This window comes from Somniosus microcephalus, chromosome 30 (assembly GCF_052327205.1).
Source record: "Somniosus microcephalus isolate GS21.2 chromosome 30, FLI_Smic_1.0, whole genome shotgun sequence".
Lineage (NCBI taxonomy): Eukaryota > Metazoa > Chordata > Chondrichthyes > Squaliformes > Somniosidae > Somniosus > Somniosus microcephalus.
Window position 1 is genome coordinate 10843752 of NC_141016.1, and position 25045 is coordinate 10868796.

Below are 25045 nucleotides of genomic sequence, written 5' to 3' on the forward strand. Positions count from 1 at the left end.
TCATTATGAAATCCCACCTTCACACTGTGGATACTCTCCATCATGTTGTGTGGCACTACCACCGTGCTAAATGGGATAGATTCAGAACAGATCTAGCAGCTCAAAACAGGGCAGTCATGAGGCGCTGTGGGCCATCAGCAGCAGAATTATTTTCCACCACCATCTGTAACCTCATGGACCGGCATATCCCTCACTCTACCATTACCATCAAGCCAGGGGACCAACCCTGGTTCAATAAGGAGTGTAGCATGCAGGTACAGCAAGCAATTAGGAAGGCAAATGGAATGTCAGCCCTTATTGCAAGGGGGATGGAGTATAAAAGTAGGGAAGGCTTGCTACAACTGTACAGGGCTGTTGCCGAGACCACACCTGGAGTACTGCAATGCAGTTTTGGCCTCCTTATCTAAAAAAAAGACTTGCATTTATATAGCACCTTTAGGACAAATGGCCTACTCCTACTCCTATTTCTTATATGTTCTTTCACAACCACCGGACATCTCAAAGCACTTTACAGCCAATGAAGTACCTTTGAAATGCAGTCACTGTTGTAAGGAGGGATATACTTGCATTGGAGGCAGTGCAGAGAAGGTTCACGAGGTTGATTCCGGAGATGAAGGGGTTGACTTATGAAGAAAGGTTGAGCAGCTTGGGCCTATACTCATTGAAGTTTAGGAGAATGAGAGGGGATCTTTTTTGAAACGTATAAGATCCTGAGGGGGCTTGGACAGGGTAGATGCAGAGAGGATGTTTCCCCTCGTGGGGGAATCTAGAACTCGGGGGCAGTCTCAGAATAAAGGGTCGCCCTTTTAAACATAGAAACATAGAAGATAGGAGCAGGAGTAGGCCATTCAGCCTCTCGAGCCTGCTCCGCCATTCAATGAGATCATGGCTGATCATCCAAATTCAGTACCCTGTCCCTGCCTTCTCCCCATATCCCTTGATCACTTTAGCCTCAAGAAATATATCTAACTCCTTCTTGAATATATTTAATGAATTGGCCTCAACTGCCTTCTGTGGTAGAGAATTCCACAGGTTCACCACTCTCTGGGTGAAGAAATTCCTCCTCATCTCTGTCCTAAATGGCTTACCCCTTATCCTTAGACTGTGACCCCTGGTTCTGGACTCCCCGGCCATCGGGAACATCCTTCCTGCATCTAGTCTGTCTAGTCCTGTTAGAATTTTATAAGTTTCAATTAGATCCCCTCTCATTCTCCTAAACTCCAGCGAGTATAAGCCTAATTGACCCAATCTCTCCTCATACGTCATTCCTGCCATCTCAGGTATCAGTCTGGTGAATCTTCGCTGCACTCCCTGCATAGCAAGAACATCCTTCCTCAGATAAGGCGACCAAAACAGCACACAATACTCAAGATGTGGTCTCACCAATGCCCTGTACAACTGCAGCAAGACATCCTTGTACCTGTACTCAAACCCTCTCGCTACGAAGGCCAACATACCATTTGCCTTCTTAACCGCCTGCTGCACCTGCATGCTTACCTTCAGCGACTGGTGCACAAGGACGCCCAGGTCTCGTTGCACTTCCCCTTTTCCCAATCTATTGCCGTTCAGATAATAACCTGCCTTCCTGTTTTTGCCACCAAAGTGGATAACCTCGCATTTATCCACATTATACTGCATCTGCCATGCATCTGCCCAATCACCCAACCTGTCCAAATCATACTGGAGTTTCTCTGCATCCTCCTCACAGCACACACACCCACCCACCCAGCTTTGTGTCGTCTGCAAACTTGGAGATATTACATCTAGTTCCCTTGTCTAGATCATTAATATATATAGTGAACAGCTGGGGTCCCAGGACCGATCCCTGCGGTACCCCACTATACAAATCGCTTTATTGGCATGATAAGGTACATCTTATGTTGCCAAAGCATCAAAATACATTTATGGTTGAACACATAAACGCGGTTCCATTCATACAGTGTATAAACAGGTATATCCCTGAGTTTATAAATATATTTTCGCCTTGTTTATATATACTCTTGTCTTAGTTTACTGGTTGTCCCTCTGTTCATGGCAAGCTGTAACATAGTGTGCCGCCAGTGTAGTCACTGCCTGCCACTCGGAAAACGACCCGCTTATTCCAACTCTTTGCTTTCTGTCTGCCAACCAGTTCTCTAGCCAAGTCAATACCTTACCCCCAATCCCATGTGCCTTAACTTTACACGCTAATCCCTTATGCGGGACCTTATCGAAAGCCTTCTGAAAGTCCAAATACACCATATCCACTGGTTCTCCTTTATCTATTTTACCAGTTACATCCTCAAAAAATTCCAGTAGATTAGTCAAGCACGGTTTAAGGTGGAGAGAGACAGATTTTTGAACGACAAGGGAGTCAAGGGTTATGGGGAGCGGGTAGTTGAGGCCAAGATCAGATCAGCCATGATCTCATTGAATGGCGGGGCAGGCTGGAGGGGCCGAATGGCCGACTCCTAATTCTTGTGTACAAAAGCAGCACCTTAAAACATTGAGGTGCCTTAACCTGGAGGACGGCCCCGAGGTGAGGGCGCTACCCCCTCATTCCCGGGAAGATTCCCTCCCTACTCACCGCTCCAGGCCAGAGAAGCCCTCCCCCGCCGCCATGATCCCAAGTCAGGAGCCGCCCGCCCGCAAACTCCAGGCCCAGGCTTCAAGGCCTCGACTCCGCCAACCAGCGCCGCCCGAGCCCCGGCCCGCCGATTGGCTCTCAAGGAGAAGCGCCCAATCCAATCACACTCCGTGGGTTAATTCTTCTACCAATCAGGAGGCAGTTGGTCCAGCCCTCTCTCTCCATCTACTGGTTAACTCCTCTGCCAATCATGTGGCGGTTTCGCCCATCGGGCCTCTCCCTCCATTGGTTAAATCTTCTGCCAATCACCAGGGTGGACGTCACATCTGCCCTCTTCCTCCATTGGCTGAATTCCTCTGCCAATCACTTAAGCCGACTCCCCCCCACGCACAGGAAGGCACGGCCAATCGGGTCTCAGACCGGGCGCAGGCGTAGTGAGCCAGGCTGGCGGGCGGGTTCTCCGCCGATGTGCGCAGGCGCCTACTGAGCTTTCAGTCTCCAGGTTGCGGCTGGAAGGAGGGGGGGGAAGAAAAAAAATAATAAAAATAAAAGCCGCTTTCTCTTTTTGCTATGGAGACTTACGATATAATCGCGAACCAGCCGGTGGTCATCGACAATGTGAGTACCAGGCTGCCCCTTGCTTCGCTCCCCGAGGCTGCCAGCGCTTAAAGGGATTTAAATTTGGCCGATTTTTTTTTAACGGGGGGAGCAGCCAGTTAAAGGCAAGGTGCTGCCATCTAAAGAAAGACAGACTTGCATTTCTATAGCGCCTTTCACATCCTCAGGACGTCCCAAAGCGCTTTGCAGCCAATGAAGTACATTTTTTTTGAAGTGGAGTCACTGTTGTAATGTAGGAAATGCGGCAGCCAATTTGCACACAGCAAGCTCCCACAAACAGCAATGAGATAAATGACCAGATAATCTGTTTTTTTAGTGAAATAAAAACCAGGAAATGCTGGAAATACTCAGCAGGACAGGCAGCATCTGTGGAGAGAGAAATAACGTTTCAGGTCGATGACTCTTCGTCAGAGGTAGGAAGCTCAAAAACCCTGGATTTTAGTGATGTTGATTGCGGGATAAATATTGGCCCAGGACACTGGGGATAACTCCCCTGCTCCTCTTCAAAATAGTGCCGTGGGATCTTTTACATCCACCTGAGAGAGCAGATGGGGCCTCGGTTCAACGTTTCATCCAAAAGATGGCACCCCCGAGGGTCCAGCGCTCCCTCAGCACTCTTCTTCTTAGGCAGTCCCTCGGAACCGAGGCTGATTTGCTTCCACATTAAAAATGAGTTCTCAGGTGACTGATGAGTCCAATGAGGGAACTACAGTCTCTGTCACAGGTGGGGCAGACGGTGGTTGAAGGGGCAGCTGGGTGGGGTGCTTGGGTTGACGTGCGCTCCTTGCGCTGCCTGTGCTTGGCTTCCGCTTGCTCCCGGCGAAGAGACTCCCGGCACTGTATTGGGAGTGTCAACCTAGATTTTTGTGCTCAAGTCTCTGGAGTGGGACTTGAACCCACAACTTTCTGATTCAGAGGCAAGGGGGCTACCCACTGAGCCGCTGGCTGACACTGACTACACCCCACCCCCCAAATTGCTCTGCATTGGGGGATTTCATTGGAATTCTTTTTATTGCGCGGCCTCTTTAAAGGTACCTCTTACCTTTTCAGCAGTTACTGAGAGGTTCAGCTGGGTTAGGATTCCTGGAAGTGCTCAGCAGGTCAGGCAGCGTGTGGGCAGGGAGAAACAGTGTTAACGTTTCTGGTCTGAGACCCTTTCGTCAGAACTGGAAGAAGCTAGAGCTGTGTTGGAATAGTCAAGTCTGGAGCTGATAAAGGCGTGGATGAGGGTTTCAGCAGCAGATAAGTTGAGGTAAGGACGGAGACGGGCGACGTTACGAAGGCGGAAAAGGGCAGCTTTAGTGACGTGAGGCAAGACTTGCTCAATTCGTGATCAGATACGACACCAAGGTTGCGAACAGACTTGGTCATCCTTGGACAGTTGCCAGGGAGAGAGATCGAATCGGTGCAAAGGGAGCGGAGTTTGTGGCGTGAACCGAAGACACTGGCTTCGGTCTTCCCGATTATTTATTTGAAGGAAATTTCTACACATCCAGTGCTGGATGTCGGACAAGCAGTCGAATAATATAGAGACGGTGGAGGGTTCGGGAGAGGTAGTGCTGGGAATGGGTCAGGGGAGGGGAAAAGAAGGGAAGAGAGAAAGATTAGGCAGCGTCTCAACTCCTGAGCAACCAAGAACAGCAACTCCTGTTCCATTCCCACCGTGGCACGTTATGAGATTTAAATGAATAAATCTGGTCATTTGTGGGCTGGCAACTGGGGGAAAAAAAAACCCCTCAAAATCCTCTAGATTGTTGTTAAAAACCCACCAGGTTCTTAAATGTTCTCCGAGACAGCCTAGCAAGCCACTCGGTTGTTCAGGGCAACCAAGGATGGGCAATGAGAGAAAAAATAGAGGGTTCTGATGAAAGTGTCAGTGTCACATCAGTGGCAGCCGTGGCTCAGCTGGTAGCACTCTCGCCTCTGAGTCAGAAGGTCATGGGTTCAAGTCCCCACTCCAGAGACCCGAGCACAAAAATCTAGGCTGACGCTCCCCGTACAGTGCTGAGGGAGTGCCACACTGTCGGAGGTGAGACGTTCAAGCGAGGCCCCGTCTGCTCGCTCAGGTGGACGTAAAAGATCCAATGGCACTATTTCGAGGAAGAGCAGGGGAGTTATCCCAATATTTATCCCTCAATCAACATCACTAAAACAGATTATCTGGTCATTGTCACATTGCTGTTTCTGGGAGCTTGCTGTGCGCAAATTGGCTGCCGCGTTTCCTACATTACAACAGCGACTACACTTCAAAAGTACCTCATTGGCTGTAAAGCGCTTTGGAACATCTGGTGGTCGTGAAAGGCGCTATGTAAGAATATCTATCTATCTATCTATCTTCTTCTATCTATCTATCTATCTATATCTATAAAGCAGTATGTCTGTCTGTCTGTCTGTCCGCTATACACTCAAAAGTTAGAGCGTACCTACACATGTTATATCAACAGAAAGCTGATGATCAGGGGCGTGTCATAGGCGTATTTACTTTTTGGTCAGACAAAAATTGTTCGGACAGTATGCAAAAAACCTTCAAAAATCCGCTCATTAGCGGTTGACCAATCCTACCGCTCATTAGCGTTGAGTGACGTGATGGTTGACCAATCCTACAGTTCAGTGACCTGATGGTTCACCAATCGGTGCGTCACGGGTGGGACCTAATCCTGCAGCCTCCCGAAACTTCGCCGCCATTTTTTCCCCTGCTTTTCCTCAACAGTGAGCGGGGCAGTTGCGTCGGCCTGCCGGAGCGGGAGGTGAGTTGGGGTCACTCGGGCCAGGCCTCGCAACCGCTCAGCCCGAGACACAGAGCGGGGGAGTGGCAGCGGCCGGCCGTCAACCGCGCCGCCATCTAAACTGCCCTGGCAACGCCGGGCCCCCCCTGCTAGTAAAGAATAAATGCAAGTCATTCTTTCTTCCTTCGTGAAAGGCGCTATATAAATGCAAGTTTTTTTCTCTTTAAATGTTATCGACCTGAAACATTGACGCTGTTTCTCTCTCTACAGTTGCTGCCTGACCTGCATTTTTTATTTTGCTTTCGGATTCCCAGTATCCGGGCAGTATTTTGCTTTTGTACAGAAGCTGGCAGTTTTTAAGTACACGAATTCTCGGCACCAAATAATTTTTAGATGAAGTGTTTTCAGATGAGGCTTATTGGTGCCAAATGTCAACGCAGCTAGCTATATTTGGTACTGCCACTAATTATACAGTGCTTGTCATAGAAGAATTTAATGGCAATAAGGATTGAATAAGGGAAATTTAGAGCTCCACTTCATGCTAAACTAAGATGATAGGATAAGAAGGCATGGGTTCAAACTGGCAAGGGGGAAATTTAAGACTAGTGTCTGGGTGATGATGTGGATCGCAATTTGGGTTTTATAAATAGCGGCCGAGAGCACAAAAGCAAAGAGGTAATGATAAGTTTGTAGAAGGCAATGGCTAGGCCACAGTTACAGTAGCAATTTGGTTGCCCCGTTATACATTAAAGGATGTTAAACCCATAGAGAGCGTACAACGCAACGCATGTTTGCACTGTAGCATAGTGATTAGGTTTCTGGACTGATAATCCCGAGGCCTGGACTAATGATCCGGAGACTCGAGTTCAAATACCACCACGGCAGCTGGGGAATTTAAATTCAGTTTATTAAATAAATCTGGAAGAAAAATAATAATAATCAACTTTATTGTCATTGTTAGTGCACAAGTGCAGTACAACGAAATGTAGGCTTGCGGCTCCCGAGAGTGTACATTTAGATTAAGACATTTAGACATTCAACATACATTTGGCTTGTAATACATTAACATAAACATAACCATAATAAAGTGCACTGGCAGATGTGCAGGCTTTAGAGTTTATTTGTGGAGTTCAGTAGGATGACAGCCCTGGGAAAGAAGCTGTTCCTAAATCTGGTCGTACGGGTGCGAATGCATCTGTAGCGTCTCCCAGATGGCAGGGGGGCGAACAGACTGTGGCTGGGGTGGGTAGGGTCTTTGATGATGGACCGTGACCTCCGTAAACAGCGTTTCTGGTATATGTGCTCTATGGTCGGTAGCCGGGTGCCGGTAATGCGTTGGGCAGTTTTGACTACCCGCTGCAGGGCTTTCCGGTCATAGGAGCTACAGCTGCCATACCATACTGTGATACAGTTCGTCAGGATGCTCTCTATTGTGCAGCGGTAAAAGTTAGAGAGGATCAGGGGTGACAGGTTACATCCCTTCAGCCTCCTTAGGCAATATAGGCGCTGCTGGGCCTTCTTCACCAGAGAGGAGGTATTGAGGGACCAGGAGAGGTCTTCCGTGATGTGGACTCTGAGGAACTTAAAGCTGTCCGCCCTTTCCACCACAGCCCCATTGATGTGGATGGGGGTGTGACTTCCGCCTTTAGACTTCCTGAAGTCCACAATGATTTCTTTGGTTTTCTTGATGTTAAGGGCCAGGTTGTTATCGGCGCACCACTTCACGAGTTGCTGGACCTCCTCCCTGTAGGCTGACTCATCGTTGTTGGTGATCTGGCCTACTACCGTGGTGTCATCCGCAAACTTGATGATGGTGTTGGAACCATGAACAGCCACACAGTCGTGGGTGAAGAGGGAGTAGAGGAGGGGGCTCAGCACACATCCTTGTGGGGCCCCTGTGTTCAGGGTCAGGGGGGGGAGGTGTGGTTACCTAATTTGACAGACTGGGGTCTGTTTGTTAGGAAGTCCAGGGTCCAGTTGCAGAGGGAAGTGTTCAGGCCAAGAGTGTGGAGTTTGGTGGCCAGCTTGTTGTGGACGATAGTGTTGAATGCTGAGCTGTAGTCTATGAACAGCATTCTGATGTAGGTCTCTTTACCATCTAAGTGATTCAGTGCCGAGTGTAGAGCAGTTGTGATTGCATCCTCCGTTGATCTGTTTGCACGATAGGCAAACTGGTGTTGGTCAAGAGAGGCGGGAACACTGGCTTTGATGTGAGCCAGGACCAGTCTCTCAAAACACTTCATTATGATGGGTGTGAGTGCGACTGGTCGATAGTCGTTCAGGCACGTCACAGCCGTTTGTTTTGGCACAGGAATAATGGTAGCGGTCTTGAAGCATGTAGGGACTACTGCCTGGGCCAATGACATGTTGAAGATGGCGGTGAAGACATCAGCCAGCTGATCAGCACATTCCTTGAGTACCCGTCCAGGGATGCTATCCGGTCCAGCAGCCTTTCGTGTGTTCACTCCACGTAGAACACCCCTTACGTCGGAGGTCGACAGAGTGAGCACCTGGTCTTCCGGGGGTGGCAAGGCTTTGGTAGCCGGCTCCCTGTTGTCCCTGTCGAAGCGAGCGTAGAAGTTGTTAAGCTCCTCCGGAAGTGAAGCTAGTGTCAGTAATGGTGACCATGAAACTACCGGATTGTCGTAAAAACCCATCTGGTTCACTAATGTTCTTTAGGGAAGGACCTTACCCGGTCTGGCCTACTCCACGTTTCTCCAGACCCACAACAACGTGGTTGATTCTTAACTGCCCTGTGCCACTCAGTTGTATTCAAGAAGGCAGCTCACCACCACCTCAAGGACAATTAGGGCTGGGCAGTAAATGCTGGCAACGCCCACATCCTGCGAATAATTTAATAAAAAGTTTTGTCTTTCAAATCGCGTAATTCCATGGATTCTTCCGCCACGACCTGACCCAGAAGTCTATTGTGTTAATTGCTCTAGCCGCGAAGAGATTCCAGGTTTCGGTTCTAAGCTGGTCTTTTGCCAGTTTGAACCCGTGTCTCTGTCCCACTGTCACAGTTGATGTGTAGTGTTGCAAATTAATCTCCTGTGCCATTTATGTAGGAATTACTAGACAATTAAAAAAGGCCAAGGTCCATCTGGCTCGTCTTCTACCATCCTGGTAGCCGCATGCTACAGGAAACTCTTTATTATCCGGCACCGACGGGACCAGCGTGGTGCCGATTTATCAGTAAGTCCGGATTACAGAGAGGTATAGTTAAAAGGTACGAGAGCTCCGTACACAGCAACAAATCCAGGCTTCCCTGTTGCTTAGCAACATGTGCAGGAACCCCGGCCACAGACCAAGCGTCCCTGTTGCTTAGCAACAGGTGCAGGAACCCCGGTTACACGGCCACAGATCGAGGAACGGCCACTAATATGAAGTAAAACTTACCTGAACCTACTCCTGAATTTTGCCGGTTAACCGAGATTTCCGGTTATTTAGGTGCCAGTAAATCGAGAGTTTCCTGTACTATAATAATGGCATTGTTGATAATGGTGTATATGAACTAAACTATCGTTTGTGTGTCTTTCTGAGAAGGGACCTCATGGAGATGTATAAGGTAGTAGTATAGATCAGTGGTTCTCACACTTATTTAGTTGTAGGACCCCTTTTCAAATGGATTAATAATCACGGCTCCCCACCCCCAATCTAAATCATAATACTCATAATATGAAAGTGCTGCATATAAAAGAGTGTTTTAATAATGCTTTTAAGAAATCAGGTATTTACTTACAGATATCAGTGAGATGGGCATGTCTGCCTCTCGCGCCAATTCTGGGTATTCCGCAGCAACGGATGGCCACTAACCTTCCCTTTAAGCTGCGCGGCCGCACGGTGTTCTCGAGGTCCCGCGCAGCTGGTGAGCCGGCTTTTAAATGCAAGAACCACGCATGCGCAGATTTTTGAATGGGCCGCGCAACCCCCCCCCTTCCCCCCAAAAAAGTTTGAGTGAACATTGATGGCCACTATTAGCCGCTTAATGCTGGCCAATTTTTAAAGGTGTCAGTAGGCCGGCCAAGGTGAGTGAGAGCACGAGCACCCGCGCACATGCTGGGATGCTGCTGGAAGCACGGCTCACCGCCATACGGTCCTGCTGGCACGGTCTGTTACAGCTGCACGGTGGGATCGCGTGTGTGTGCGTGAACACGTTCGGGGGTGTGTTTGAAGGGCCCCGCAGGCGCTCTGATCACGTGTCGGGAGGACGGCGCAGGGTTGCGGCGCCGGGGGGGTGGGGGCGGGAGGACCGGCGGGGAGCGCTCGTTGCAAAGTGAGTGCGAGCCATGGGGCCTCTGTGAGGAGTCGGGCCCAGCCGTTGAGAATAATTCGCAAGAACTGAATCGGTGTCGGTTTTTGTAAAGAGGAGCAGGCTTGAAATTATCTCCAGTCTGACCGCCTCCAGCCGTGGACCGCTTGGAAAGTCTCCACGGACCCCAGTTTGAAAAACACTGGTATTGAAAAGGTGTTTGTGCCTCTCCAGTTATGGGAGCAGTTGGATTGAATTCGGCTTGATCAAAATAATGCATAAAATTGCTCACGGGTTTTCTCCTACAGCTGTTCTAGGGTGCGGCTGTTGTGTGTAAGAGGGCTCAGGCCCTCGTCCCTGCTGAGTTAATTCACCTCAGCCAGGATAAGCAGTGAAGTGACTGCAGTTGCCCTCAGTACCTTGGGTTAGGGAAGAGAGAAAGGGGTGGGGGCCATCAACCAGGGTTCCTGCTTCTGATCACTCGCCGTTGGCTCAGGCTGGAAAGTGCCCACGTGGGTAAGAACTGGATAAGGGTCAGTTGTGATGCACTCTGTGGTGGAACAGCCTGCCAACACCTGCTGACCATTTTCACCAATGATGAATGGTCACTTGGGTAAGTTGCTGGACAGTGGCAAGTGTTGGAAAGTTGAAAGGCTGCCTGTGTACTGTTAGCGTGGTGCACTGTGTAACGTTTACTATTTTCTCTATTTTTACTTTCCCAGGGTTCTGGGGTGGTCAAAGCTGGATTTGCTGGCGATCAGATACCCAAGTACTGTTTTCCCAATTAGTAAGTATGTGCATATACACATGTCCTGTTCATGGTATGACGTGACCATTTAGAAGGGTTGTCCCTGCACAACTCTATATTTTGTTTAGGATGAATGTTTATGTTCAGCAAGGTGAGGGGTGTTAGTGCAGGGGACTGTCTGCATCAAGCATTCCTGGATCAGATGCAGCATGATGTAAGAACATAAAAAAATAGGAGCAGGAGTAGGCCATATGGCTCCTCGAGCCTGATCTTCAATCTCAACTCCACCTTCCTGCCCGATTCCCATATCCCTTGAGTCCAAAAATCTAACTATCTCAGCCTTGAATATACAATGACGGAGCATCCACAGCCCTTTCAGGCCGAGAATTCCAACGATTCACATCCCCCTGAGTGAAGAAATTCCTCCTCATCTCAGTCTTAAATGGCTGACCCCTTATCCTGAGACTAATACTCCTAGTTCTAGACTCTCCAGCCAGGGGAAACAGCCTCTCGGCATCTACCCCGTCAATCCCCCTCAGAATCTTATATGTTTCAATGAGATCACCTCTCATTCTTCTGAACTCCAGAGTATCGGCCCATTCTACTCAATCTCTCCTCATAGGACAGCACCTCTCATCCCAGGAATCAATCTAGTGAACCTTCATTGCACTCCTTCCAAGGCAAGTATATCCTTCCTTAGGTAAGGAGACCAAAACTGTACACAGTACTCCAGGTGTGGTCTCACCAAACCCCTATATAATTGCAGTAAGACTTCTTTACTGTTACACTCCAATCCTTTTGTAATAAAGGCTAACATACCATTTGCTTTCCTAATTGCTTGCTTTACCTGCATGTTAACTTTCTGAGATTTGTATACAAAGACACCCAGGTCCCTCTGAACACCAACATTTCCCAATCTCTCACCATTTAAAAAAGACTCTGCTTTTCTATTTTTCCCTACCAAAGTGGTTAACTTCACATTTCTCCACATTATATTCCATCTGCCATGTTCTTGCCCACTCACTTAACCTGTCTATATCCCCTTGCAGCCTCTTTGCATCCTCCTCACAACTTACTTTCCCACCTGGCTTTGTATCGTCGGCAAACTTGGATACATTACCCTCGGTCCCCTCGTCCAAGTCATTGATATACAGGAAACTCTTTTTTTTATCCGGGACCGGCGTGGTGCCGGGATATCAAAAAGCCCGGATTACAGAGAGTTATAGTTAAAAGGTACGAGAGCCCCGTACACAGCAACAAATCCAGGCTTTCCTGTTGCTTAGCAACAGGTGCAAGAAGCCCGGCCACAGACCAAGCGTCCCTGTTGCTTAGCAACAAGTGCAGGAACCCCCGATTACACAGCCAAGAATCAAGAAACAGCCACTAATATGAAGAAAAACTTAACTGAACCTACTCCTGAATTTTGCCGGTTAACCGAGATTTCCGGTTGTTTGGTGCCGGTAAATCGAGAGTTTCCCGTAGATTGTAAATAGCTGAGGCACAAACCCAGGTTGATATCCAGTGGCTCCTTCTGGAAAGTGTGTGTGGGTGAGTATCAGTGGAGGACAGGCTTGGACTCATGCAGGGTCCACACATGAAAAATGGCCATTTGGGTAAGTTACCAAAGGGCACCTGTGGAATTGTGTGCAGCAGAAGTTAGTGCCTCCAGGAGATACTTGGAGGGAAATGGCCATTAAATGCAGGTACAGGAAACTCTTGTTTAAACGGCACCTAAATATCCGGAATTCTCTATTAACCGGCAAAATTCATACTCCGAAAACAACACCTCAATAACCGGCAATGTTGCCGAGTCTGAGTCTCCCGCGGTGGCCGAGTTAGTCAGTGGGGGGTAGTTCTCCAAACTGCCACTACTCGGCTTCTTGGCGCTGTCGGAAGTCGGAACACCTCAATAACAGGAGTCGGACTCTCCCGCGTTGCCAGTAGTCTCTTCCGATCCGCCATTTTTCTGTGTGTCTCTCCATCTTTATCGTGAATTATCTCCCCCATCTTGCATTATGGAATTCCCAAAAGTTGGTCCAAGCAAATGGACTTGGAATAAGTGTACTGTATACAGTTGTTTACTGTATAAGTTTTGTTTTACTGTTAAATAATTAAAGAGTTATGGATTACCCTCAACTGGCAGTACTGTACTTAATCAAGCATCTTCCACCATCCATTTAACACAACATTCTGTAGGTGAGTACCCAATTACTGTACACTGCACATTTCTTGATTTTTAAATTTTTGTTTGTTAAAAATAGCCTCGGTAGATAACCCTCTCCGTCATCCGGAATTTTTAATCAACCGGCACCATCCCAGTCCCGTTGGTGCCGGATACCAAAGAGTTTCCTGTACATTGTGTCGAGATTAGTGTGCATACGGGTAAATTCGAAAAGGCAATGTAGAAGGTATTCAGTATTGTACAACATGGAGTATCACATAGTGACACCAAATGGGACGTAGCCATCAATGATCAAGTCTCATTGACTGTCAGTACCATCACTTTCTGTCATTTTACCAGTACAGTATATGAAAATATATTTTCTTAAGCCAATTACAATTTCATATACGATGCAGTTAAAATGATAGAATCGTACAGCACAGAAAGAGGCCAATCAGGCCTGTGCCGCCTCGTTGAAAGAGTTAACCAATTAGTCCCGCTTCCCTACACTTTCCCCATAGCCCTGCAAATGTCTCCCTTTTCAAGAACATATCCAATTCCCTTTTCAAAGTTACTATCAAAGCTGCTTCTACCACCCTTTTCAGGCAGCGCATTCCAGATCACAACTGCTGTGTTTATAAAAAAAAAAAAAAAAACAACTCCTAATTTTCCCCCCTGGTACTTTGGCCAATTATCTTAAATCTGTGTTCTCTGGTTACTGACCCTCCTGCCAGTGGAAGAAACCCCTCATAATTTTAAACACCCCGATTAAATCTCTCCTTAATCTTCTCTGCTGTAAGGAGAACAATCCCAGCTGCTCCAGTCTCTCCACATAACTGAAGTCCCTCATCCCCGGTACCATTCTGGTAAATCTCCTCTGCACCCTCTCCAAGGCCTTGACAGCTGTCCTAAAGTGCAGTGCCCAGAATTGGACACAATACTGTAGCTGGGGCCTAACCAGTGATTTATAAAGGTTTACCATAACTTCCTTGCTTTTGTACTCTATGCCTCTTGTGTGATTCTCTCCATTTTTCATATTGCTTCCACCACTTACGCCAACCGTGATGGATCTTTACCCACCAGTCCTTCAAAAAATATTCGCTCCATCACACAACACAAGGTTAGACGGGCAAGTTTTATAATTGTACTGCTGTGTGCTTTTCACAGTGACAATAGACACAAGATGAACAATTACTATAAGCCTTGCTCTGCTGGGCTGCACACAGGACTAATTCTGCAGCAGGACATTACAATGTACGTTATTTAAATTTTAAAAGATCCTAATTTTTCTCCCCATATCTTTTGAAAGTGTTGTCTCGTGCTGGGAGAGCACTAGCTGCTCTCTGGTATCCCACTCACTCTCCGAGTGTCGGCCGAGACAGGGAGTATTGGTTGGCCCTTGCACCCCAGAGTGACACTGTTGCATGTAAGGTCAGGGCTGAGAGTTGCCATCTGGAATGCCTGACTCCAGGGAAGCATGCTATCAGTTGGAAAATTTGCGTTTTCCCCCTCCCCTCCCCGGGCCCGCAGCACTATTTCCTGTGGCCAGCCAGCTCGGCTGTGAAGTTGTACCTGTGCTATTTGTAATGCAGGTGGGTGATCCCAACGATAGGGACACTGAGCGGCTTTAGGATCAGCAGTAGAAATGACACTTTTCAAAAGGGAGGTCAAATATGTTTGGAATGAGCATACCTTGTGAATAAGTAAAACAGCCCCCGCCCCAGGATTTTCCCTCCCCTTTAACATTTTTAAATTCTTCCATTCTGACCTAGTGTGGGACGTCCAAAGCACATTCGAGTGATGGCGGGAGCGTTGGCGGGCGATCTGTTCATTGGACCTAAAGCTGAGGTATTGTGTTGGCTCCAAATGTTAACTTTTTGTTGATTGAAATAGTGTTCCTTGTCGAGCGTGGCCAGCTGAAGGTAATGGGGCTTAAGATCTTTGTCTGCCCTGAAACTTTATTTTTTTTTGCAGGCGCGCACACAGTCCTCGGCAGTGACTTGCTGTAGTTCCACTCCCAGCAACTCCACCTGCTTGTATCATGTTTTTTCAGCTGTGTTAAAGTTCTTGTCCTTTTTCTCTCTCCTGAATACCAGTTGGTGAGCTGTGGATTAAAGCCCAAAGCCTCATGAAGCAGCAGTTCTGCTGAGGGACATGGCAACAGCAGTAGGCCATTCAGCCCCTCGAGCCTGTTCGGCCATTCAATTAGATCATGGCTGATCTGTATCTTAACTCCATCTACCTGCTTTGTTTTTTTTTTAAATTCGTTTATGGGATGTGGCAAGGCCAGCATTTATTGCCCATCCCTAGTTGCCCTTAAGAAGGTGGTGGTGAGCTGCCTTCTTGAACCGCTGCAGTCCCGTGTGGTGAGGGTACTCCCACAGTACTGTTGGGGAGGGAGTTCCAGGATTTTGACCCAGCGACAATGAAGGAATGGCCGATATACAGGAAACGTTGTTATCCGGCATGGACGGGACCGACGTGGTGCCGGTTCATCAACAATTCCGGATAACCGAATGCTATAGTAAAAGATACGGAGCTCAGAGCTCCGTATAAAGCAACAAACCCCGTTGCTTAGCAACAGCTTCAGAACAATCGGCACAAGTTGCAAGCGTCTCTGTAGCTTAGCAGGAGCAGGCTCGAGGGGCCGATTGGCCTACTCCTGCTCCTATTTCTTATGTTAGCAACAGCTGCAGCTACATCCTTGCACAGCAACAAATGGAGTAAAAAAAAGTAATAAAAGTTACCTGAACCTACTCCTGAATTTTGCCGGTTAACTGACATTTCCGGTTATTTAGGGGCCGGTTAATCGAAAGTTTCCTGTACTTCCAAGTTAGGATGGTGTGTGACTTGGAGGGGAACTTAACCCTTAGTACCCTTGCCTACCAGCAATCTATCAATCTCCGTTTTGAAATTTGTAATTGACCCCCCTTCCAGCCTCAACAGCTTTTTGGGGGAGAGTTCCAGATTTCCACCCCCTTGTGTGAAGAAGTGCTTCCTGACATTACCCCTGACCGGCCTAGCTCTAATTTTGGGGTTAACCCCACCTTGTTCTGGACTGCCCCCCCCCCCCCCCACCACAGGAAATAGTTTCTCTCTCTACCCTATCAATTCCTTTGATCATCTTAAAACCCCTCAATTAGCAAAGGAGACCTGGGTAGCAGTTGGTCCCTGGGCAGTGTTAGGAGTAATGCAGCTTTCCAAGAATACGGGAAATTACTTATAAAAATGTTACCTAATTCTTTGCTATTTCAGCAAGTTTTTAAATTAAATTTTCACTGAGGTTAAGTGGCCTTGGTAAGCGGAAGGAGCCAAGACAGCGCTGCATTCAGATCTCCCCCGCTCTGCGAAGGGGTCCCCAGCACCCATTCTGTGCCAGTTCCCTGGCTGCATGGGCAAGATCAATGGCTCACTGTGTGCAGGTTCAAACCGATGTTTCAGAGCCCTGCGACATTGTGTATATAGAAACATAGAAGATAGGAGCAGGAGTAGGCCATTCGGCCCCTCGAGCCTGTTCCGCCATTTAATGAGATCATGGCTGATCATCCAAATTCAGTACCCTGTCCCTGCTTTCTCCCCATATCCCTTGATCCCTTTAGCCTTAAGAAATATATCTCACTCCTTCTTGAATATATTTAATGAATTGGCCTCAACTGCCTTCTGTGGTAGAGAATTCCACAGGTTCACCACTCTGGGTGAAGAAATTCCTCCTCATCTCTGTCCTAAATGGCTTACCCCTTATCCTTAGACTGTGACCCCTGGTTCTGGACTCCCCCGCCATCGGGAACATCCTTCCTGCACCTAGTCTGTCTGGTCCTGTTAGAATTTTATAAGTTTCAATGAGATCCCCTCTCATTCTTCTAAACTCTAGCGAATATAAGCCCAATGGACCCAATCTCTCCTCATACATCATTCCTGCCATCCCATCTCAGTCTGTGCAGTTATTGGTGCCCTATCGTGGTCATTACTGTGCCACTTGCACTGTTGCAGTTACAGTAATTGCTGCTTGTTTCTGGACCTCGGCTCTATAAGTGCTATACTGGAAACTGCATAATGATCCTCTGTGTGTTCTGCTGATAGCTCACACTAGGCGGTATGGTCCTGGACGACACAGACCCGGAAAGTCCCGTGTTTTATCGCTGGCCCTTGCTGAGTTAGCACAGCAGTGCGAATGTTGCAGTCAGTGACGGTGCCCCTTCCTGATCCAGTGACTCCCTTCAGGGAAAGCATGTTGATGTGAGGACAGTTTTGGACTCTGCCATGTCCTTGATTGAATGACCCACCAACTCTCGCACGCGAACGACCACTTGGGCAAGGTACCTGAAGGCGGCTGGCACCCAGCAAGATTCGGTGCCTTGGGAAGAGTCGTGGGGTGGTGGGAAGCAAGGTGATAATGTTTCAGTAGCGTGTTTATTTGTGTGTAATAATTTTATCCGTCTCGTCCTCTTCTCCCCGACCCCCTCCCACCTTAGGAGCACCGAGGCTTGCTCTCGATTCGGTATCCCATGGAACACGGCATTGTGCGAGACTGGAACGACATGGAGAGAATCTGGCAGTATGTTTACGGCAAGGATCAACTGCAGACCTTCTCTGAGGAAGTGAGATCATTGTAGTCATTTTGTTTGTATTGCAGCAGGCAAATGTATTTTCATTCCCCCCCCCCCAAACGATTCTGATCCTATACGTCAAATCATCCAACAACAACAACTTGTATTTATATAGCGCCTTTAACATTGTAAAACATCCCAAGGCGCTTCACCGGAGCGTTATCAGACAAAACTTGATACCGAGCTGCATAAGGCGATATTAGGGCAGTTTGGTCAAAGAGGTAGGTTTTAAGGAGCATCTTAAAGGAGGAGAGAGAGGCGGAGAGGTTTAGGGAGGGAATTCCAGAGCTCCGGCCCTTGGCAGCCAATGGTGAAGCGATTAAAATCGGGATGCTCAAGAGGCCACAATTAGAGGAGCGCGGATAGCTCGGGAGGTCGGAAGGGGTGGTTGTGAGGCTGGAGGAGATTACAGAGACAGAGGAGTGCGGCCATGGAGGGATTTGAAACCAAGGATGATCATTTTAAAATCAAGGCGTTGCTTAACTGGGAGCCAATGTTGGGCAGCGAGCACAGGGGGTGATGGGTGAACGGGACTTGGTGCGAGTTAGGACACGGGCATCCAGAACTCCATCTCCTGCATAATATCTTCCACAAAAGTCCCACTCATCTATCACCCCTATCCTTCCTAATCCTTTCACGTTCTGGGCACTAAATTCAAAATCCTCATCCACTCATCCCCCCCTCCCCTGCCTTTGGACTCACCTCTCCCTCCTAAATCTCTGCTCACACCCTGTGCTTTTCCTAAGCTGGTCTGCTGTGCTCCCCTCTCCCTCCACTCTACCGTCAGTGACTGAGCTTTGAGCCAGCTTGTTGTCACTATGGAACTCGCTTTCCAAACCCCCTCCACCTTGTTACATCTTTTCCTCTTCCTTCAAAAGCCTCCTTAAAACCTATCTCTCTACCCTCCCTTCAGCCACCTCCCGTCGTGTCCCTCTTACTTCTGCTCTGGTCTGACCCCCACCCTCCACTGTGTAGCACTCTAAAGATGCTGTATAAATGCAAGTTAATTGCAGTGTTGGCATTGTTGCTTAATATGGTGAAGTGTATTGGAAGAGGCTGCGGGCTGGGCACCAGTCTAGGACCCCGGTTATCCTCTTGGCTCCACCTTGGCTCCTTGCCCAGGGACAGTTTAACTCTGCGCATGCGTTCGAGCCCCACACTCTGCTCCTCAACCTCTGAATGTATTTTAATGGAAGGACACAGTGCCGTCACCTCTCTGCTAACGAAAACTTTTTCAAATGACGTTTAAACAGTTTTAGGAATCGGCGCCCAACCACCAACTTTTTAAACTTGGTGCTGGTTGCAGTTACACTGGGGTGAGAAAACATAGAAACATAGAAGATAGGAGCAGGAGTAGGCCATTCAGCCCCTCGAGCCTGCTCCGCCATTTAATGAGATCGTGGCTGATCATCCAAATTCAGTACCCTGTCCCTACTTTCTCCCCATATCCCTTGATCCCTTTAGCCTCAAGAAATATATCTAACTCCTTCTTGAATATATTTAATGAATTGGCCTCCACAGCCTTCTGTGGTGGAGAATTCCACAGGTTCACCACTCTCTGGGTGAAGAAATTCCTCCTCATCTCTGTCCTAAATGGCTTACCCCTTATCCTTAGACTGTGACCCCTGGTTTTGGACTCCCCCGCCATCGGGAACATCCTTCCTGCATCTAGTCTGTCTAGTCCTGTTAGAATTTTATAAGTTTCAATGAGATCCCCTCTCATTCTTCTAACCTCCAGCGAATATAAGCCTAATCGACCCAATCTCTCCTCATACGTCATTCCTACCATCCCAGGTATCAGTCTGGTGAATCTTTGCTGCACTCCCTCCATGGCAAGAACATCCTTCCTCAGATAAGGGGAACATCCTTCCTCAGATAAGTGGTTCCGACTACCTCCTGCATGGGGTTCCACGTGTCTTGCCTAAGCACACTTTGGTGACTTACCGGCCCATCCACACTGCACGGTTTGTGTCTGTGTGAAGCCAGAGCCACTCTGCATTGAATCAAACAGTGCTGCACAACAGGGCTATGTGGTTCCAAATTATTCCTTTGAGGGACTGGCCTGTTGACTGCTGCCCGTCTTCTAACTCGCACCAAGTCCCGCTCACCCATCTCCCCTGTGCTCGCTGACCTAGATTGGCTCCCAGTTAAGCAACGCTTCGATTTTAAATTCTCATCCTTGTTTTCAGACCTCTCCATGGCCTCGCCCCCTCCCTATCTCTGTAATCTCCTCCAGCCCTATAATTCCCCTAGACTTCTGCGCTCCGCCTATTCTGGCCTTTTGAACATCCCCAATTTTAATCGCTCCACCATTGGCAGCCATGCCTTCAGCTGCCTCGGTCCTAAGCTCTGGAATTACCTCCCTAAAATATCTCCGCCTCTGCACTAATCTTTCCTCCTTTAAGACACTCTTTAAAACCTACCTCTTTGACCAAGCTTTTGGTCACCTGCCCTAATATATCTTTATGTGCCTCGGTGTCAAATTGTCTTTTTTTATAACACTCCTGTGAAGCACCTTGGGACATTTTATTACGTGAAAGGTGCTATATAAATATAAATTGTTGTTGTTGTCACGCAGGGCTGTGCGTTTTCCTGAAGTTCTGCTTTAAAGGCACATTCTACCCTTATTTCTCCAGTCGCCCATTAAGTACGTCACTTCCTAATCTTGGCTACAGCTGAGAAGTGAACATAACAGTGTTGTCATTCCTGGGCTGCTGCCTCATGGCAGCATTGACCGATAATCATAGCCACAGGTCCTCTGTGACTCGGGTGATGTGCTGACCCAAGGAGACCGGGCAGGGAGGAACGTGATGACCTCAGGAGCAAAAAATCAAGGTCGGAGAAGCAGTGTGACAATTTGAAAGTGACACAAACTTCCATTTGTACATGTTGGAACACTTTCCATTGTAGGTGGCAGGGCAGGTGGATCCGCTGTTAAAATAATATACGGGTTCTTGGGCTTTATAAATAGAGGCATTGAGTACAAAAACAAGGAAGTTATGCTAAACCCTTATAAATTACTGGTTAGTCCTCAGCCAGAGTATTGTGTCCAATTCTGGGCACCACACTTTAGGAAGGATGTCAAGACCTTAGAGGGTGCAGAGGAGATTGACTAGAATGGTACAGGAAACTTTGGTTTATCCGGAGGTTGTATGTCCGGAAACCTCGATCTACCGGCAGAAATCAGGAGCCGTTTTGTTAGGTTTTTTTTCTTCTCGTGGCTTTGTTTTCAACAGTCGGGCTCTGGAAAGACTCTCTGAAGCTGTTGCTAAGCTACAGAGACGCTTCCAAGGTACGGGCCGACTGTTTACAAGCTGTTGCTAAGCAACAGTGTTTGTTGTCAGATACGGAGATGAAAACCTCCGTATGCTTCAACGTTAACTTTGTATGTCCGGCAGTTTTGATAGATCGGCAACAGCTCGGTCCCGTCGGTGCCGGATATCACAAAGTTTCCTGTACCAGGGATGAGGGACTTCAGTTATGTGGCAGGACTAGAGAAGCTGGTATTGCTTTCCTTGGAGCAGAGAAGGTTATGGGGGAGATGTAATAGAGGTGTTCAAAATTATAAAGGGTTTGATAGAGTAAATAAGGAGAAACTGTTTCCAGAGGACACAGATTTATGGTAACTGGCAAACAAACCAGAGGGGAGATAAGAATTTTTTTTTACGCAGCGAGTTGTTGTGATCTGGAATTCTCTACCTGAAAGGGCGGTGGAAGCAGATTCAAGAGTAACCTTCAAAAGGGAATTGAATAAATACAAAGTATTTGACTTTGGAGGCAGTTCAGAGACGATTCACTCGGTTGATTCCGGAGATGAAGGGGTTGTCTTATGAAGAAAGGTTGAGCAGGTTGGGCCTATACTCATTGGAGTTTAGAAGAATGAGAGGGGATCTTATTGAAACATATAAGATTCTGAAGGGGCTTGACAGGGTAGATGCAGAGAGGATGTTTCCCCTCGTGGGGGAATCTAGAACTAGGGGGCATAGTTTCAGAATAAGGGGGCACCCTTTTAAATCGGAAATGAGGAGGAATTTCTTCTCTCAGAGGGTGGTGAACCTTTGGAATTCTCTGCCCCAGAGAGCTGTGGAGGCGGAGTCACTGAATATATTTACGGTGGAGATAGACAGATTTTTGAACGATAAGGGAGTCGAGGGTTATGGGAAGCGGGCAGGGAAGTGGAGTTGAGGCCAAGATCAGATCAGCCATGATCTTATTGAATGGCGGAGCAGGCTCGAGGGGCCGAATGACCGACTCCTGCTCCTACGTCTTATGTACTTGCAGCACAGCAACAGGCCATTCGGCCCAACAGGCCCATGCTGGTGTTTATGTTCCACACAGGCCTGAAAATGCTTAAAAGGGAAAAAATTGCAGGGCTATGGGGAAAAATTAGTGGAACGGGACTAATTGGATAGCTCTTTCGAAGAGCTGACACTGGCACGATGAGCCAAATGGCCTCCTGTGCTGTAGGATTTCAGACACCAATGTCAACATTAAGCATGTGCAGGTCAGGTACACCACAGCATTGATGCTCCCTCTACACTGCCCCCATCAAACACTGCCAGGTCGGGTCTAGTGCCGTGCAAAGCTCCCTCTACTCTTCCTCCCCCCAACAACAGAGATCAGCCCAACCTCCAGAGACGTAACCTAATGCATCTGTGTGTTATTTTTCTATTTCCCACGTGAGTGAGATTGCTGTGGGTTTGCCTGCTAGGAGCTGGATTGAGATTGTCCTAACCTCCTATCGCGTAGGACCCTTGCAGCAAAGATAAGTCTCTGAGCATTGCTACAATTCCACGAATGATGTAGATAACCCAGGACAAAGCTGATCTGTTTTTTATTGCAGCATCCAGTGCTCCTCACAGAAGCTCCACTAAATCCAAGCAAAAACCGGGAGCGGGCAGCGGAGGTGTTTTTTGAGTCGTTTAACGCCCCTGCACTTTTCATTTCGATGCAAGCTGTTCTGAGTCTGTAAGTTGCCGCAAATATTAGCTTCTTTCATCAATCATCTTCATATTTTCAAACGGTTTGGAGTTTTGAACTGGAGAAGCAACAGCTGCAATCTTTAAGGATCCACAAGTGAAGGAATTTGTTTTAAAAGTAAAAGCCTCAATGTCTTTGCTTTCTTGTTCCCAATTCTTTCTCCCACTTCTCAAGGCAAGGGAATCCTTTATTAGCCGAGGCATAGAATATAGGAGCAGGAAGGTTGTGCTGGAACTGTGCGAAGCACTAGTTAGGCCACAGCTCGAGTCACCACATTACAGTACATAGAAGATAGGAGCAGGAGTAGGCCATTCGGCCCCTCGAGCCTGCTCCGCCATTCAATGAGATCATGGCTGATCAGCCAAATTCAGTACCCTGTCCCTGCTTTCTCCCCATATCCCTTGATCCCTTTAGCCTTAAGAAATATATCTAACTCCTTGAATATATTTAATAAGTTGGCCTCAACTGCCTTCTGTGGTAGAGAATTCCACAGGTTCACCACTCTCTGGGTGAAGAAATTCCTCCTCATCTCTGTCCTAAATGGCTTTCCCCTTATCCTTAGACTGTGACCCCTGGTTCTGGACTCCCCGACCATCGGGAACATCCTTCCTGCATCTAGTCCGTCTAGTCCTGTTAGAATTTTATAAGTTTCAATGAGATCCCCTCTCATTCTTCTAAACTCTAGCGAATATAAGCCCAATCGACCCACTCTCTCCTCATACGTCATTCCTGCCATCCCAGGTATCAGCCTGGTGAATCTTCGCTGCACTCCCTCCATGGCAAGAACATCCTTCCTCAGATTACAGGAAGGATGTGATTGTACCAGAGCGGGTACAGAGGAGATTTATGAGGATGTTGCCAGGACTGGAGAATTTTAGCTATGAGGAAAGATTGGATAGGCTGGGGTTGTTTTCCTTGGAACAGAGGAGGTTGAGGGGATATTTAGTTGAGGTGTATTAAATTGTGAGGGGCCTAGATAGAGTGGATGGGAAGAACCTGTTTCCCTTGGCGGAAAGGTCGCTAACCAGGGGGCATCGATTTAAAGTAATTAGTAGAAGGATTAGAGGGGAGTTAGGGAGACATTTTTTTCACCCAGAGGGTGGTGGGGGTCTGGAACTCACTGCCTGAAAGGGTGGGAGAGGCAGAAACCCTCATCACATGTATAAAGTACTTGGATATGCACTTGAAGTGCCGTAACCTACAAGGCTACGGACCAAGAGCGGGAAAGTTGGGATTGGACTGGATAGCTCTTTTTCGGCCGGCGAGGATACGATGGGCCGAATGGCCTCCTTCAGTGCTGTAAATTTCTCTGATTTCTCCTGAAGAGACTGACTTGCTGGGATGTATCTCCATGGGTACCAACAGCTCTCGAGCGCTTCACCAAGGTGCTCAATCTTTATCTTGGCAGGCTAGTCAATAGTGGACGGCGCTAAACCAAACCTGACCCTATCCTCACCGGATGCCCACATGCATGCACTCCCAGCAGGCGGTCACTGGATCAGGGCAGAAACACTGTCTGATGTCCCCACACCAGAGACCGTTGAGGCCAATTGTAGGGCTCCAACTGCTATCCTAGTTAAGAACAGAAGAGTGTAAGCTATAGGAGCGGGAGAAGGCCATTCGGCACCTCGAGCCTGCTCCGCCATTCAATAAGATCATGGCTGATCTGATCTTGGCCTCAACTCCACTTCCCTGCCCGCCCCCCATAACCCTTGACTCCCCGTAGCTCAAATATCTGTCTATCTCTGCCTTGAATATATTCACTGACTCCGCCTCCACAATTCCAAAGATTCACGACCCTCTGAGAGAAGAAATTCCTCCTCATCTCCGTCTTAAATGGGCGACCCCTTATCCTGAAACTATGCCCCCAAGTTCTAGATTCCCCCACGAGGGGAAACATCCTCTCAGCATTCACCCTGTCAATCCCCCTTAGAATCTTATATGTTTCAATAAGATCACCTCTCATTCTTCTAAACTCCAACGAGTATAGGCCCAACCTGCTCAACCTTTCCTCATAAGACAACCCCTTCAACCGAGGAATCAACCGAGTGAACCTTCTCTGAACTGTCTCCAATGCAAGTCTATCCCTCCTTAAATAAGGAGACCAAAACTGTACGCAGTACTCCAGGTGTACCGTTGTAGCAAGACTTCCCTACTCTTTTACTCCATACCCCTTGCAATAAGGGCCAACATTCCATTTGCCTTTCTAATTACTTGCTGTACCTGCATGCTAACTTTTTGTGTTTCATGTACGAGGACCCCCAGATCCCTTTGTACCGCACCATTCTGTAGCCTCTCTCCATTTAAATCATATTTTGCTTTTCTATTTTTCCTACCAAAGTGGACAACCTCACATTTTCCCACATTATACTCCATTTGCCAAATTT

General features: G+C 47.8%; 2 protein-coding genes across 4 annotated transcripts in view; one reads left to right on the plus strand and one right to left on the minus strand.

Moving 5' to 3' along the window:
• The window catches only part of LOC147097917 (E3 ubiquitin-protein ligase MARCHF5-like), a 34780-nt gene extending 32063 nt beyond the window's left edge, over nt 1-2717 (minus strand). For 2 of the 3 annotated variants that reach the window (XM_085970990.1, XM_085970989.1), the window contains exon 1: nt 2567-2712. In XM_085970990.1, the coding sequence (XP_085827116.1) occupies nt 2567-2601 (35 nt within the window). In that variant the 5' untranslated portion in view covers nt 2602-2712. Of the gene's footprint in view, nt 1-2566 lie in introns of all 3 variants that reach the window. The other variant, XM_085970991.1, reaches the window with a different exon arrangement.
• A 269-nt stretch (nt 2718-2986) lies between these two features.
• Nucleotides 2987-25045, plus strand: part of LOC147097918 (beta-centractin-like) — a 40622-nt gene continuing 18563 nt past the window's right edge. Inside the window, exons 1-5 of the mRNA XM_085970988.1 lie at nt 2987-3184; nt 10885-10949; nt 14844-14919; nt 17544-17669; nt 22522-22646. Coding sequence (XP_085827114.1) covers nt 3137-3184; nt 10885-10949; nt 14844-14919; nt 17544-17669; nt 22522-22646 — 440 coding nt within the window. The 5' untranslated portion in view covers nt 2987-3136. The remainder of the gene's footprint in view (nt 3185-10884; nt 10950-14843; nt 14920-17543; nt 17670-22521; nt 22647-25045) is intronic.